We start from the raw sequence: 17,783 nt of genomic DNA, 5'->3' as shown, positions 1-17,783 counted from the left end.
TTTTTGCACTGTTTTGTTTCATTCAAGAAAAAGCTAAGTAGTGGCTTCCACTGGTCCAACAGCCTCTTCAAACACTTCCCCAAAGGCAGCCAACGTGTCGCCGAATGCTTCAGCATCTTCCTGTCGTGCAATCTTTGAAAGTCTTTCAGTTGATCTTTCCGCTTTGAGCTTTTCTCTAAGAAAAAAAATGTCAACCAAGGCCTCATCAATCTTTACAGGAAGACATGCAGCTCCTTTTTGGGCGGCCAAGTTGATAAGGTGGCATGAACAACTAACCCCGATCAAAGCTGGTTGGGCCTCCCTCAATACAGTCGAAACGCTGTTTTTTTTTTGCCAATCATGGCATGGGCATTGTCCGAAGAAAATGCCAACAGGTTTTCAAGAGGCAAACTTCGGGACTGCATTTCGTCCAGAATTAGATTTCCAGTTTTCTGCCCCTTCGCTTCCCCTTGAATTGTATCCAGGCCAAGGAGGCGGCTTTCAACTCTACTGGTCTCTTTAACGAAGTATCTCGCAACAATAGGGTAAAGCTGCGTATCCCTATTGTTACCTCGTCCGCAGCAATCGAAAATACCTGCTTTTTAGGGCATCCAGCAAAGGAGTCTCTGCGTTCGCGGCGATTTCACGAACAATTGCCGTCGTCTTCGTCCGTCCACAGGCGTAGCTTTTGGCTTCCTCGCACTTGGGGAACATTTTCCGAAAAAATGGTCCAGCGTGATCACTGACACTGAGCAGTATGTTGTGTTCAACTAAAAACGCCGTGAAATGGCATTCTGCACTAATCAGACCGAGGTCGCGGTCACTGCGAACAAAACTTGCCAGAATCGGCTTGCTGTCCGCGGCTCGCATGTATTCTTGGTGCTCTTTCGAAGCGATGTGGATCTTTATGTCGGACTTGCCACCATGTGAATTGTTAACATCACAGGCACACGTGGTGCAAAATCCGAACTTCTTTCCTTTCTTAGACGGCACGAAGCGCGGAAATTCTGCCGCGTACGACTTGAAAAATACTTGGAAGTACTGTCACGGCTTTGAGCCCGCCATTGCACTGCGAAACCGCTACTACTAAAACTTCAATTACATTGAGTCGGACGCGGCAGTAGATCACGCAAAAACAGAGGCCAACACCAAAGTTGTCCAAACACGTGAACAAAGGAACAGCCGCTTGCCTAGCGGAGGCGGTATCTAGTGTAGATATGGATTCGTGTTCCCCCTAGTAGACGATAGAAGTCACTACAACGTTTGCAGCTGGTGATGATAATATCACAAATATGTGTTGCCCTCTCGTGGCCGCCAAAGGCACCATAACAGTGTTAACATGGCCTCCGAGAAGACCCTTCTGCGCGTGTGGTGTTATCTCGGAGGCCATGATGTTAATAGATGTCCGCACTTTTTATTCTGAAAAGAAAACATTTTCCGTAAAATTTCCTGCAAGATTCGTAAAATGGTAAGACTGGTCAAAATTCGTATATTTTACTGAAAATTCGGAAGAGGTGGCAGGTATGAGTTTAGAGTTCCATTCCTTATTGTAACATGTCACCAAAGACATCAGATTAAGGTTGGGCTTCGTATACAGGGCTGCTCTTTCCCCAGTGAGACCTCATACAACAACAAGATCGTCAAATGGCACGTCTTTCTAGCGCCAAAAACGACTTTGAATACTTTAGCAAGCTGCACTCAACCCTCTCGACCTCCCTATGATTAACCCTCCTTCCCTGCTCCCAGATAATCTCAGAGTAACCCCTATTCTAAGACACGTTGCACCTGAAAGAGCTTTGGGGAGTTTAAAAAAAGAAAACATAGCTCATATAATTATTAAGAACGCTTATCAGGTAAAAAACTCGGACGAGGTATTTGGATTTATAAAAAATGACCCGGCCAAGGCGCTCCGTGCATTTTCCATTGACGTCAAAGATCGATATGTTTTCATTCCTCATGGCAAATCGTTAAAATGGATTAGTGAAGCAATTGACGTCTACAGAGTGGTTGCCTTTGAGAATGCTTGTGGCATTTCTGCAGAAAACTTTGTAGATCTGCTGCTAGTGTATCTTCAGTCACCCTATGCAGAATGGGAGGGCACTGTTCCTATTCAAAAGAAAGGAATCGGTTTATGATTTTGCATCGCTCCATTGCTAAGTGACATCTTTCTTGCAAAGCTTGACAGGGCACTCCAACAAAGTATCATGAGCTCTATAGTGGCAAGCGCTTTTTGATATGTTGATAGTTACCTTATTTTACTATACTGTGATCCGGCTAGTTTCGCATCGGAAGTGAATGACCCATGCTTGATTTTCTCAGATATGCTTTCCTTGCTAGAAATTACACAAGAAATGGATGTTAACGATCGCATTAAGTTTCTTGATCTAACAATAAGGTAGAACGAGAGGAAGAAGATGGCTTACACGGTGGGAAAGAGCACTGAACAAGGGTAGAGGGGGAAGCCTCACTTCGCAGGTCGCGACAACTTTTTGACAAGTGGACTTGCCTTCGTCTGGGCATGAAGAAACGCTGAGGAGAGGAAGAATGGATGAAAAGAAAGTAGCTCAAGGAATGTAGAGTCAGAGGATGGTTGAGAAGAAAGTAGGTCAAGGAGTGAAAGAAAAAAGCTTCTTCAGTATGTATTTCCCAGCCTTGAACCCATCAACCTGTGACCTGCAAAAGAAATAAACAAAACTAAAAATAAAGAAACAAATAAATATAACTCTATCAACCTCGGAAATAGCATAAGCTGCAAGTGTTTCTCTTATCAATTCTTACTTGAGTTGGCCCTTGAATATTTTTTTGGCCTGCCAGGTATGGTTCATTGCGCTGGTATTATCCCGTTTCTTTGTCAATTGTTCCCCTGTAGATATATTTCCTATGAGGACCTTTTAAAATGCCTGCCCATTTTTCAGAAAGGTGTATATGCACCGAACCTGCTTTAGGTTGTAACTAATCATCAACCCCGTCTTATAATTTTATCCTGGCACTGCTGTTTGTATTTATTTTTCAGGCCACAAGGATCCTGGCTTCCAGGCTCGAAAATATATACGAAAGAAACTTTTTTTTCACTCCTTCACGTACTTCGTTTTCCCCATCCTCCCCCACCTCACTTCTTTACCTACTTTCGTTAAACTCGCTCTCCCCCCTCCACAGCTTTTCTTTTTCAGAAACAAAGGCATATTTAAACCCCTGCGACTGATGATCGCTTTGCACAGACGAAGACAAGTCTACTTGTCGAAACGTTGGCTCGACCTGCGAACTGAGGCTTCCCCCTCTACCCTTCTTCTGGGCTCTTTCACTTTGATCTGACATTCTATTTTAGTGATTTGCATGTATGCTGGGAATATGAACCTAGGAATAAAATGTCATGACTTCCGTACAGCTTACCCCATTCGAAACTCATGGAAAGGGGTATTACGGCGCCGTGATTCAAAATGCCTTGAAAAAATGTGCAGTTAAGATTGCCTATACTTTCTCCACTTTTGAAAGTCTAACAGATGAAACATACGCCATTCATAGTCTGGCGTCAGGAGCAGCAGGAATTTTAAGAAAAAAAACTGGAGTGCAGGCTATGCGGTCATTTATTTCAAACAAAGAAATCTGGCATTAATACCCGATATTCTTGTTTTGTCGAACAATTTGAAAAGAATAGGTAAAAATCTGGAGACGATGCAGTTTTTTTCAGAACCTATGAGATTGAGTGGCTTCTGTGCGAGGTTAACCTGCCCGGAGAAGTTCTCGGAACCTGGTTATAAGTGCAAGAAAAACCACAAGATGAAGTATGTGCCTTGCAGAGACGACATGGCTTATTCAGTCCCTTTGTCGTGTGGTGAATCATACATGGCCCAAACTGGCCGTTGACTAAATGAAAGAGTTAAGGAGCATGGAAAGAATGCTAAGAACGCTGCCCACAACACAGGTATTCACTGTCTTGATTGTTAACGTTTTCCAGTGTTCAAAAACAGACAAAGTTTTGCCAAGCACAAGAATAAATTGACAAGAGAGATAATCGAGGCTACTGAAATTATGAAGATCGGTGCAAAATACATCAGGCGCCCTTACGGTGCCCTCTCGTTGAAGAAGCACAACCTTCTGCTATCACATATTTGATGTACGCGCGATGCAGCTGCAGGCGGATAGTGACTGGGGTTGAACAACTTGAAACTATTCCGCTCCTCTTTGTTTCTTTTTTTTAACGTGCTTGAGTATATTTGCAGACAGTATCCGTAATAACATTTGCTGTAGGTTCAGCGGTTGTTTTGCCCCTTGTGCCCTCTTGGCCTCGTGCCGTTACAGTGCTTCATCAGGTAGATAACACAGGCAGACATTCAGAACGCGTTTCAATCATGTTAATCATGTTGATTCTATGATCGTCTACACAGATACATCACAAACTAACATCTGGGCGGCTACTTACTCAACTGAGAGCTGCAGCGAGGTAGTGACGCATACCCTCAGTCCTTACATAGATCCTCCCCCTACAGCAACTCTCGAAACCCTGCCAATAGTCGCCAGCATTCAGGACCTCGCACAGGCACTTCCTAAACCTTCAAGATATACACTAATTCAACACAGGCTATACGTGCCATTCATACGCGTCGCATTGCTAAAAAACTGCGGGATGAATTGCGCTGAAATTTTACCAAACTAAGTCCCCACACTGTAACAGTCAGGTGAATTTCTGGTGATGCTGGAATCCCAGGCAATAAAATGGTTCATCGCCTCGTCCGCGAATTTCAGCACCGGGCGCCTGGGATTCCCTGGCCTTATCCACCGAAGTGGACGCCACTCTTTCCTACTAATATCCATCTTCCCTATGACATTAGAGGAAATCTTCGTACAGTTCCTCTTCCTAATAAATTTCTCATACCACAAAAATATTCCTTATTTGACACATATACCTAAATACCCCTTAGTCCTCGATTGTTTGTATACCACTTCGGACATTCTCCCGTATGCCCCAATTCTTTTGAACATTATACAAACATAGAACGCTGCATTTGTTCCAGCCCTGTTCTAATTTTAGTCATCTTAATTTCCACACTTTCCTCCTCCAATGTGGCGGGCGCTGACCAGCTGAGAGACCAGTTGGCCTTGGTCATTCTGGCCCAGGACATTCTCGACGCCTAATTGTGCTTTCAATAAAGCTGTTTCCCCCTTCCCCTCTACTATATTTCTAAAATGTAAATATCCTATAACAATGATTTGTGTGAAAATGTATCCGGGCCCTAAAAACTTACTACTTATGGTGAAGAGGCTTGTGCTGCGAGCTTATCAGAGACAGAATAAGCTACAAGCTATAAGGCCTGAAGACCCTGAAACTTGCCTGACATGCAAGAATATTGTTACGGTCGATGACAGTGAGATGACGTTTAATCAAAATGTAGCCGGGCCTAGCGCGAGCGCTCCTGTCCCCGCCACTGCCCGCTTCTTCTTCCTTGATGTCGTCAGTAACATGACCCGGGGCCACCGAGTGATCGTCCCGATCGTGGACGAGAAAATGCACGATGTTGATGATTCCATGGCATGATGATGGGCGTGTCTAGATGCTTGAAAAAGAAGAGGAAGAAGGAAGAATAGAATGGCTTGCCGGCACAATGATTCGCAATGAACCTTGTTAGGACACTCTCGGGCCACACGTTGCCACGACTCGATGGCGGAGGCCAAGGCACGCACCGCATGGCATAGGCAGGGGAGAATGTCTTGAAGTGTAGCGGTGTCTTGGGTCGTAGGGTCCTTGGTCGGCACATCAGGTCAGTGGGGTCACATTAGGTCATTCGGGTCTTCCCTTGTGTCTTGTGGTCATGTGTGGCGTCTCGGGTCAGTCTCTCCTTCGTCGTGTCTTGTGGTCGGGGCGGGGGGGGGGGGGGACGGGGCGGAGGAACGGCAAGGTCATGCTGGGTCCGGCAGGCTGGGGAACAGCCATGCAGTGCCTCCTGACCTTTCGCCGACGGCGCAAAAAGTCGCAGGGCGCCGACGTCCGGGCCAAGATGAGGGGGTGATGATGAAGTACCCCGCACCTCCAACCAAATGTTACGGAGCGGCAAGCCGATGAAAACAGGAGAACAGGGGACAGAGAGATGGTCGATGACAGTGAGATGACGTTTAATGAAAATGTCGCCGGGCCTAGCGCGAGCGCTCCTGTCCGCGCCACTGCCCGCTTCTTCTTCCTTGATGTCGTCCGTAACAATATAATTGTGTTACTCGTCGATAAACCACACAATAATGTGATAACATTAATTTTTTGCTCAAACTTTATTGCACTCCAACAATATTTGGGAGATACCACGGCAGCGGCATAAAATATCACTGGAAATTTGAAATGTCATCTGTATTCGGCATTTCAGCCAGTCAGCCGAACGCAGCGCCAAAAGCTCCATTCGCAACTCCTTTCAGAACAGCAATAAGGATAGCATTAAGCGTGATAAAGTATTCGTCACTGGAGTGGTCCAGCTGTGTACTCGAAAGAGTTTGCAGAACGTCGACGACTTTCTGGCGGTCCTCTGCGGTGAACGAAGATATATCATTTTGGAGGATCTTGCCCAAGGTTTCCATTGTGCTTCCTGCCTTCACCAGCACGGATGGGTCATAACCTAAGAGGTATAAAAATATTTTTCATTTGCGGGTTAGCGCCCAAGTCTTCGAATCACAATAGTGGAGTGGCATAAGAGGACTTTTACATAGTAAGGAAAATAAATGTCTCTTTTTATTAGTACAAAGGATTACTTTTCATAAATAGGCATGACTGGCTAATGCAATGACAAATTACAACAACCATGCGTAACAATGCGTCCCTAAAGGCACTTCTCCCATCATGTCGATGGAATGAAAATTTCAAACTCTACTTTGTATGACGGCAAAAACGTTTCCAAGATACGAAGCCTAATGTGGCTCTGCTCTGTTGCCTCAGTGGTCAAGTGAGTGATCTAGAGATTGCCTGAATGGCGATACCCATTATCTCTCCTGCCAAATACAGATGTTTCTCATGATTTCAATGGCAGCGGAAGTGGCTTGGTGGGCTCTCGAATGTGTAGCAATTAGTACCGCAGACTGAGGAATAAGCGAGGTAAGATATTCACTTAAAAATCACTGATCTCAAAAGCAAAATACTTGAGCATAAACAGCAGGAGGCCGCAGAATCATTGTGCTGTCAGACAGAATATAAGGATTTCATCGACCATAGGTTAGCAAATCAAAATATCTAGTAGTAACATTCAGGATGCCATTAAATTCAAAATGTTATTTCTTTCTTCTCTACTGTACAATAATTGCTCCGACTCGTCGCATACGTGGGATAGCTATCGAAAAACCTGTATTTTAAAACATTTGATATGCACCAAATCATCATTGCAATAGTCACAACTCACCCCATTTCAAAACTTCCGCCCCTTGATCCGACACCTACAAATTCATGAACATCGACTTGAGAGTCGGTGTATTGAATCGTCGATTTTGAGGCGAATATATTAAATTCTATAACCCAAACATGCCACATCTGTGATAGATGCGGACGTTAAATACGCAGCGGTAGACATTAGTAACAGAATTTTTCACGTATCTCGGGATCGCCCACAAATGAAGGAGGTTCTAGCCTCGTCCGAACAACGTCAAGAAATGTTTCGAAGAACTCAAGAACACAAACAAATTCTTCAATAATATAGAAGAGGCGAAGCACTTTCAGAAATATTTATAACGGCCACACGCATTTGAAGAAACGCCAGCCTGGCTTATGACAGCACTTCACAGACACGCATGTGCACTTTTACATATGTGCGCGCACACAAACACACATACACGCAAAAAATAAGCACATAAGCACAAAATAAGCACAATGGATTTCATGCCAGTAGAAACCGTCGTGTGAGAGGCCGCCAGATTCAAACGCGAGAATGACAGAAAGGGAAAAAAAACCACAGCCAGACCAAATTGCGATAGCCTGGATATTAAGGGAGGCAATGAAACTGGTAAGCTATATGGCCGAACTATGCAAAAGCTAAACAAAATGGCCCCTAAAATATAGCCGAACTCAAAAAAACTGCCTTTTAAAATATTTATGACATGCACTAGCAACATCATTGTAATAGTCGCCTCAACCGATTGCAAAACTGCCGGCCCTTAATCATAGGCCGACAGATTCAGTAATATCCACTCCCATATTGTCGATTTTAGTGGAAATATATTAAACTCACGCACAATGCTCTATAAACCAAACATCCTACCTCAGTCATCGATGCTGTCGCTAAATATTCAGGAGTAGAGAATTGTAACACAAATTTTCACGTATTCCAGGATCGCCCACAAATTAAGACTGTTCTAACCTCGTCCGAATAATGCTAACAAACGTTTTCAATAAATAACAACAGAATGGAAATAAATTCATTCAAGCCAGGCATTTGAATACAACTTTGATTTTTTTATTTATTTGTATCCATGTAGTCTTCTTAATTGCTCGGATGCTGGTTATTTTGTCACGATTAGTGCTCGTTTCTGTTGTTCGAAACGTGGTCCTCTATGACGCAGTGGTATAGTAACAGTGTACCCACGTTGGTTTAATTTGTTTTATTTTAGAGTTCATGGGCTGTATTTAAATTGCAATAAAATTATAGGGTGAAGAAGATAGTCTAGACTCAAAGCGTAGATCACTTATTTTCAAACCAGTCTAAAATTTAAATCAAACTACTTAGCCTTAGAATGATTTTTCAGATGCTTGCAGAAGAATAGTTCAGGTAAACAGAAATTAGTTAGCATATAAAACACATATGAGTGCCACACGTGCAGATAATATTGGCTTCCTGTAGGTGCAGTCGTCCCGTTATGTTTTTAGAAAAGCCTAGTTGACATCCTATTTCCTTATGTTTATCACCCTTGCAGATGCTTATTCTGCATCCAATAATGGCTAAGTTTATAACAAGCCTCATCTCAATAATTGGGGCTCTCGCAACTGCATAGGCTCAATTAAAGCCCTCACAGGGAACTTCAGGCCAGAATGGAATGAAAAATCCTGCAATGTATTGGATCATTGGCGCAGTTTGTGTTCTTTCTGCATGCAATAGTATTTCTGACAATTACATAGTCGTTTAAGCAGAGCCCTCAAAATAAATGGGTTAATAAAAAATTGGTAAGTAACATTTAGGTACTTAAACTCAAGTGCTACAAACAAGGTAAAGTTGGTGAAGCATTGTTTTTGTCGAGAGTGAAAGTCAGCCCATTTTAGCATTCATAACTAGACAAATTATACCTGCACGTCCGTTAGCGTCATGAATAGAGCACACTTAAGAGCAACAGTAGTATCTCACTCATGACACCGGTGCAGCCCACGAGAAAGCTCGCTCCTCTTGGGTCCGAATTTACTTATAGCAGCAGCGGATCGTCCACAGATGAACACTCATTTATTGCAACAATATAAGGCGTGTAGCAACGGACTGCTTCCTACAGCTCATTTATCTAAATGATCAATCTGTAGGCCGGAGATCTATTCTGCGACTGTGGGGGGCGCAAGTTGAGGCCAAATCACTGTAGCCATTGTTACTAATACAGCAGGTAAAAGCCCTTCATAACAGTCATAATAAAATGACGCCAAACATTAGACGCTCGTACTGTTAAGAGAGAAACTTATTGTAAAGGGCAGTTCAACTTTAATACTTGACTTGCACACATATTCTGACAGTGCCGAAGGTATAGTACTCACCTTTCTTAAGCGGCGACTCCTCACTCTCGGCTGTAAATACCCTGGAAAGAAACATTTCACAGCAAGATTTAATGGGCATCAAAATAGTCCATTATAAAACGAAGTCTTTATAAAGTATGTAACTTACACTGCAGCAGCACCTTTGTGTTTCCACGGGAAGGTGACATGAAAAATAGACACAGATATTGCCATGGGAACATTAATCCCAAAGTATGTATTCTCACATCTGCATAACATAAGAACTACCCTAGTAAATTGGAGATGCATACAGAAAATGTCAATTGCTTTAGGAACGTCGTAACGTCACTCAGTTGTTGGTGTTCAGGGTAATACAATATCTACGTATAATATTTCTGCACCAACCAGACAGCCAAAGGAATATAAAGGAAAGGGGATTAGGTGAGTCGCTCAGTTCGCTACTCTACATACGGGAAAAGCTTTAAAAAGAAATCAACAATACAAGAGGAGAAAGCAAAATAAGTTTAGCGTGTCTCCGCAGACTTGTGCTCTTAAGGTACAACTTCCGCACGGCAGTTCCCTCTTTAGCTTAATCCTGTGTCGTTTACGAATATTCAAAGGGTCTTTACCACTGTTCTCTGAGCCAAAAGCGCTATGTAAAGTATCTTAAGTGAGGGCTTCCGTATCTGAACTAGGTTTAAAGCCACAGTCAGTGGCAGACAAGACAACAGCTCCAAGATTAAATAGACCACACTGAATATTTATGTAGGAGATTTTAAACACCTTGGGACTTGCCTATTCTCGATGTTTTGAGGCATGAAATTTCTAAACTTTCGCTCGCAAAGATTACTCTTTCATCAATAGGAAAAAGCGAAATTATATTTATAAGCTGCAGCACTCACAATAGTGAAAAGAAACGAGTTAGGCTAGAGACATAGGAAATCATTGGTGAAATTCAACTACTCTATGTTTCTCTTACATGCTGTCGCAGCCATGGCCAGAAGCACCAGGACAGGGAAGGCCTTCATGTTGGCTGTACAACTGCAGCAGAAGAAGGGAGCATCTTGAATTTAGCCGGTGGCACTCGCGAAAGGCGTTTAATTCGTACTAGGGATGAGATCAATAGACAGTTTCATCACTGTGTTTAAAACATTCTGCTTATCTAAGCTCCACTGCACTGAAACATGCTGGGAAGCTGCACTTAGTTTCTCTTAAATCACGCGAATAAGCTATGGGGACGCATTTCATCTGTATTTTAATTTTATTTTTCAGACACTGAAGAGTACTGTACCTGGAATGACTTGGTGTATCGTCAATGCAGAGCAACAGGAGAAGCAAGTTTCTTGGCTCACGAGCGGGTTGGATAGCTTATATTGCTATCCATATAGGCGGCATATCAGCAAAGAATTCACGTGAACTAAAAGCTAATCAACACCAAGCCTCTGGTATTATGGTTTATTTCATTCAGCCTTGCATATTATTCCGTCTTATCCATGTGTCAGCTCCAATTCAGCCTACAATTGTAATCACGGCAAATAAACCCGGCGAACTTATCTGCTCATTGTGGCAGCCTCCTGCTAACATTGAGCCTTCAATGTCATGTGAACAGATTGACCAAACGTCAGCAATACGCAATTTTCCAAGAAACCGAAACCATATTCGAAACCATTGTTTTTCTGGATGTTATCTATGCCTTGGACAGTCTATGTTACATTACGCCCTATTTATCGACCTATATTAACAGACGGTCCGAACACGTATTAAGGGTCGCCTGTGCACTTTAACAGCGCTTGTTTTCCAAACTTTGATAAGGGTTCCAGCTTTAAATGACTGTTTTGCTTTGCACACGAGTATCACTTCTGTAACATTAAGACACAATGTCATTTATTAGAGCAAAATGTTTACAACCATACATTCGCTTAGCTCTCAGACAGTTCAAAGCATATTCTAGGATGTCTGTATGATATATTCACATATTGCCTCCCCTCTCAAATGTGAAGCCTGTGTTAGCAATCCTTGGTAAATCGATAATCTCGTTACGCCACACTCCTTGACCACATTCGGAGCATGATTGTGTCACCTGGTAGCTATTTCACCTGTCAGAGTTGTTCCTGTCATTTGTCGCTCAAGACGCGGCCTGCCACAACACTGAAACTGGATTTTATGGAGAACGCAGCATTCAGCGCCATCGCGTAAATATTTAGTATAAGAGCACCAGCACCCGCCATATGAAATGCTATTTGCAACCGCTCCCAGACGTGAAAGTATACCGCCTTCATGCTTGAGGAGAATTAACCTGAGGTATATTTACCATCGATTCCTAATGCCTTTTGACATCAGATGTATAACGTGTTCATTTATTTATTTTGTGTTCAGTTTCCAAATGCAATAAACAAGGAAGTTGGGATACACAAAAGTACAATGTATACAGCAATGAGTAATAAAAGAAAATAGAAGTATATAAATAGCCGCATATAAAGAAGACAATACGTTCTGTTTACAGTGGAGATATATTGCAACAAATTTATTGGGAGTTAAAGGGAAATATTGTCGTAGTTACAAGCATACAAATGTTCAAAGGCAAGCAATATTTTTGGGAAATGCGCTATAATGTGACATGCAAACGGTATTATGGGGAAGATGATTCCAGCTTACAAAATATCTGGGTATGAACGAAGAATGAAAACAATATCTGTGGCAAGATGGAACTTCAACTTTATGGCGCTGATCCACTATGTGTGGCTATGTAAGACGTTTTGGTTAATATCTTTCAAACAGCGGCTATAGCAAATCTATTAATAGACATAATTACATTGGAGCTCAGACCTTTAAACAGTTATTACTCCAGTGAAATTAAAAACATTTACGCTTTGAGCCTCGTATAAAAATGTCTTGTATTAATTGGCAGGTATACATCATACAAATGCTACATTGAAGGTACAAGCAGTCTAAATAATGTGTAATGCAACGCAGGTCGAAAGCAACGCCTGAGCTTATTTTTCCTTTCAGACTAAGTTGTTTGTCAATTTCAATTCAATCAATTTGGTTTCTCAATAGATCAAAAACCAGCCGCGGGTTTCCGCATGGATGTGTTACGGTCGACGCCTATCAATATAAATAAAGGGTCATCAATTTTTATCCAATGTCGAATTCGGAAATAGGATATAAGGCGTACTAACGTTCCCCTGAATTGATTTTAAAAGTGTAAATTTGCCCATTTGCACAACCTAAATCGAAAGCTAGAGGCTTTAATATTCGGCGCAACAGAGCACGAAGTGGTGACCCATGTTTCCGCATGAGCCTGATAATTTTCTACAGGGCTTCTTAGTATTGTAATGGCTCATATATATATATATATATATATATATATATATATATATATATATATATATATATATATATATATATATATATATATATATATACCCCGCCGGGGTGGCGCAGTGGTTACGGCGCTCGACTACTGTTCCCAAGGACGCGGGATCGAATCCCGGCCTCGGCGGCCGCTTTTCGGTGAAGGCGAAAAGCAAGGTGCCCGTGTGCTGTGCGATGTCAGTGCACGTTAAAGAACCCCAGGTGGTCGAAATTTCCGGAGTCCTCCACTACGGCGTCTCTCATAGCCTGAGTTGCTTTGGGACGTTAAACCCCACGAACCACAACCACCATATATATATATATATATATATATATATATATATATATATATATATTGAGGCGAATCCCCCAAGGGGTAGACAGTTTACAATAGCGGAGAGATTACTAAGTGGCATCCACGTAAGTGCTGACATACGGCTACAAAGTAAAGCTATACGGCTTTGTCTGGAAACGTAGTTACATAAAATTGACTAGGATTGACTAGGTCTAGGGTTTTAAACCTAGAAAGCGCGCCCCCCTCTCACCCCCCTTTTCTCGGGATAAGGCTGCGCGATTCAAAATGTATTGAAACAATTTTCAAGAAGTTGTCAGAGATGTTGTCTTAATGGCGTACGGCTAAAACGCGATACATTAAGAGTCGACGACCTGTGTGAACAGGCCAGTGGGATGAGAAACATTTAGGGCTCTGCAGAACCTGGGCCGAAGAAATGCGAAAGCATGAGCGTCGTGGCTCCTCATGAACACCAGACACGTCATCTGTTGTAATTTTAACTTATTTTTATTTATTTTTATCGCAACAGTTTTATTAATAATAGTTATTATTTATTACTTTTTAACCTCCAGCAGCCTCCTTACGATAGACAAGGAGGTTTATAGACGCGTTAGCCGGAATTCGGCACAGGGTATGGTTAACGTTCTCGGCTGGGACACGGAACGGTCGAGTTGGAGCCCTGGCTTGGACACGATTTGTTTCTGCTAAATAACTATTCGTGATTGCCCGCAGCGCTTACGTACTCCGATAACGCGCTCTCTCCAGAGATTCTGTACACGCCTTTCACGAGACAAACGTCCTTGGCCTTAAAAGATTGAAGCGCCCACTCAGATACTCGCAAGAGCGATATTTTCTCTTTGTCGATGGTTACATCCAAGTTGAGTAATCAATTGAGGCACAGAAGACCGCACCAATTGTTTTTTCACAAGGGCTTCGTATTCAGCAGCAAGCTGTAAAAAAAGGTCGGAACAAGCACTTATAACCAACTACGTGCTTTTACGCGACGGTGTTATTCTTTGCGGCCGTCATACATCTGCAAAGCTATCTTGAATGCATTAATTGCTTCCTAATAATGAATGGTGTACGCAAAAAATGGCCATAATCGCGGTTTTAGGAGCAAAAAGATGCGAGTTGCCTAGTAGAGTGACCTTGCTGTCTAGTGCTTCACTGCGCCGTCGTACTAGCTGTTCAGTGTCGAAGTTTTTGAGAGGCTTGCCCAGTGGAGCCTGACTCGTAGACTTCTCACTGTCCATAGAACACACAACATTCTAAATTCGACCTATATATCAGAGAGATTTTTTGACTCCGCACTCTTGTATTTAAATGTCAAGCCAAACGGTGAACATGTAAGATAGCCTTAACATCAGTGATAGTGAAAGCGAAGTTATTGATTCAAGAACTTAAGCGAAGATATTAACTTCAACAATGGTTAGCGTTTACTAAGTAATTGAACTGAGCTAACACGGGCTCATTCGCCAAATGCAAATTACGATACATCGCATGGCAACATGCGGCGTATGTTGCAAACCCACATTTCCGTCCATACGTGAAGTGCGTAATCTTTCGCGTCTTCCTGGAAATGGTAAGTAGTTCATTTCCAGGTGTGCACACCGGAACGCATAACAATTGTGTCGTGTTTCCTTACACGCAAGAACAAAGAGGCTTATCATACAATTCAGGAAGGCTTCGGAGCTGCATGAGCAAACAAAGTCCCGTAGATTACCTTGAGTAGATATAAAGATTATATGATTATTTGAACCTTAGGATTATATGAGCCTTTCTGAGAATGGGTTTCGACACGCATTTTTTCGAATATAACTGCCAGAAAACGTGTCCGTCGATCTGCGGGACATGAAAACTCTTCGCATGCTCCCCAACAATGGCATCCTAATTACGCATACCCGGTCATAAGCGCTGATAGCAAATGATACAGGCTGTTGAGTTCAAGACCACCGCAGAAAAAAGAATATTGCTACGTCGGCAAGCCGCGCTGCTGCGTAATGGTGGCCGCTGTTTGCCCCTCTAGTTGTATCACTTCGTTTATAGGACTGCACTTTCGGTGATTCTGTAGGCAGGCGCATCCACTTCAACTGCAACATAAAAATAATAGCTTCATGCGCTGTTTCGAACATTTGTTTATTTATTGCTGCAAAATTAACAAAAATTATTTTTTATTTGAATTATTTTTTATGTTGCAAGAGTCGCAGCTACACGCCCTGCAGGGAAGAGGTAACGCCCTTCAGGGCTTCTGAAGACGGAATTCGAAACGCTATAACCAGACGTGCTTCTAGCCTACAAAAGAATGCATTCAAAACTACTGAGCGCGACAAATGCATCAAAATTAGGCTTTTTTGCTAATCGCCGCTGTTTCGAAATTCCTTCTGGTACTTGTGCTTTTTCTTGCAGCTATGCCATGCGTAGAAATCTCAGTGAATGTGCCTTCGCATTGTCTATTCTACCTAGAGTTAGGAAGCTAGATTTGGCGGGTGAGAGGCCCGATGGCGAACGCCTTTTGCATCAAGCGAAAAAAATAATGTCCTCGTTGCGATGAATGAAGGAGCGAGGCGATAGCAATAGGAGAGAGAGGAACCCCGCAAGGATCTGTCTTGTCTCCATTCTTATTCAACCTAGCACTGATAGGTCTGCCTCCCAAACTTGAAGAAATTCAAGATTTTCAACACTCCCTATATGCTGACGATGTCACCTTGTGGGTAACAAAAGGTTCGGACGCTCACATAGAGGAAACACTTCAAGAAGCAGTCAATGTAGTTTTGTCATACGCTAGCTAGATTGTGCTGAAAAGCTCACAACCGAAATCTGAACTACTAGCAGTCAGAAGGAAAACGCAAGACAAAGTAGAGATAAAAGTCTGCCTGCAGGGACTACCATTACCTACAGTCGATACTATTCGAGTACTCGTGCATTACATCCAGAGCAATAGGAAGAGCAATGTTATTATTAACAGGCTGGAAATGACTGTGCAACTAATCACTACACAGAGTAACGGCAAGAAAGAGAGGAATGAAGGAGGCTGACATTTGTCGTCTTATCCATGTCTTTGTACTACGTCGATTCATATACTGAGTGCCTTATCTCCGCCTCATTCAATCTGACAAGAAGAAATTAAACAGACTCACTAGAAGTACCTAAAAGGCTGGGCTAGGTGTACAGAGAAACACTTCAAACAAAAAACTTCTCTCACTTGGGATACACAGCACTGTAGAGCAGCTTATCACAGCACATAAGACAGCACAGCTATAAAGACTAACAAACTCTAAAGCATAGAGACAAATTCTCGACACCGCATGGGAATTAATGTCGAACCCCTAGCCAACCACCCAGGACCACTATCAAGAGGAGCGCACGACAAAATTAACTCCAAACCTTTGTTCAAAAACATTCATCCCTCCTTCCACGAAGGCAGGAGGAAAGCTAGAGCTAGGGCTCTAAACAGAAAGTACCGAAATCCCGATGGGGTGTATACCGACCCCTCGGACTACAATATGGCTGAAGGTGTCTTTGCCATCTGTGTAATTAAGCAGTACAATAGCGTAAGTAAATGCGTATCAGCCGCTTCGGTAGAAGTCTGCTACTCGGACCAGGCGGAAGAAACCGCAATCGCTTTAGCCATAGCTACAACAAATGCGGACATAAATGTCACTGATTCAAAAACTGCCATACGTAACTTCTCACGTAGCAGGATATCAAATACTGCCAGAAACATCCTCGCAGACATCAGACTCGACAGAGAGATACAACTTGTATGGGCACCTGCCCACTAAGGGAACCGAGGCAATGAGGCTGACCAACATGCTCGAGGTTTTATCGGCCGAGCGGTGAGACCTAATGCCGAGGAACTTGAAATGGAAGGATTGCTCACATACAGTGACCTTACACAAAACTTCAAACTCTCTAGGAGAGTATACCCACCACCACAAAAACCACTAACAGGACAACAAGAAATTGTTTGGAGGAAACTACAAACGAACTCCTTCCCCAACCCTGCGGTTTACTCACACATATTTCCGGACAACATAAGGTCACCATGCACGAAGTGCTGAGAGAAAGCCGACCTTCATCATATCCTGTGGGAATTCTCAGAGGACCCGCCTCTCAAGGCTCTTATAGAAGCTCCCTCACTTTAATCCTGCGAGGAAGTGCTGCGTAACGCGAGCCCCGATATACAATTGGGCGCCGTAAACAGCACTGAAGAAGTCGCCGCAAGCGACCAGCTAACGGAAACGTAGCTCTTCCACTAAGACTACTCCCGACAATAAAGGTTTCTCCCTCTCTCTACCTCTCTCCGCAATGAGGCGAACGCATAGCATGGCAACCGAAGTTGCACAGAATAGGCTGCCACTTTTGACTCCTCATGGGCAAGTTGGGCGAGGGCAGACATCATAATAGTCATGCGGCCAGATTTAGGGATCAACCGTGCAGGTCCGAATTCTGCTTGTCCCGGTTTATCTCATTTGGGCACAATACAGGCATGGCGATGCAGATATGAGC

The 17,783-nt window shown here is 43.0% G+C and overlaps 1 protein-coding gene across 1 annotated transcript; it reads right to left on the bottom strand.

The window, feature by feature from the left end:
• Nucleotides 1-6,218: 6,218 nt before the first annotated feature.
• Nucleotides 6,219-9,885, bottom strand: LOC146200055 (uncharacterized). Its single transcript, XM_084592856.1, has 3 exons — nucleotides 9,798-9,885; nucleotides 9,671-9,711; nucleotides 6,219-6,575 (listed from the first exon to the last, which is right to left on the bottom strand). Exons 1-3 carry the CDS (start codon nucleotides 9,860-9,862, stop codon nucleotides 6,334-6,336), a joined length of 348 nt encoding a protein of 115 aa, XP_084448982.1. The 5' UTR covers nucleotides 9,863-9,885; the 3' UTR covers nucleotides 6,219-6,333.
• Nucleotides 9,886-17,783: the final 7,898 nt, after the last annotated feature.

The sequence above is a fragment of the Amblyomma maculatum genome, chromosome 2, assembly GCF_055883805.1.
Source record: "Amblyomma maculatum isolate TAMU_Amacu chromosome 2, ASM5588380v1, whole genome shotgun sequence".
NCBI classification, from domain to species: domain Eukaryota; kingdom Metazoa; phylum Arthropoda; class Arachnida; order Ixodida; family Ixodidae; genus Amblyomma; species Amblyomma maculatum.
The sequence above is the reverse complement of the archived record's forward strand: the minus strand, read 5'-3'. Positions and strand labels throughout refer to the sequence as shown.

What these genes read in the sequence shown, in the direction of transcription:
- LOC146200055 (XM_084592856.1), bottom strand. Translation starts at nt 9,862, where the DNA reads ATGGCAATATCTGTGTCTATTTTTCATGTCACCTTCCCGTGGAAACAC. An exon ending in CACAAAGGTGCTGCTGCAGT is followed by an intron (nt 9,712 to 9,797) that starts GTAAGTTACATA and finishes GTTTCTTTCCAG; the next exon opens with GGTATTTACAGCCGAGAGTG. An exon ending in GGAGTCGCCGCTTAAGAAAG is followed by an intron (nt 6,576 to 9,670) that starts GTGAGTACTATA and finishes TATACCTCTTAG; the next exon opens with GTTATGACCCATCCGTGCTG.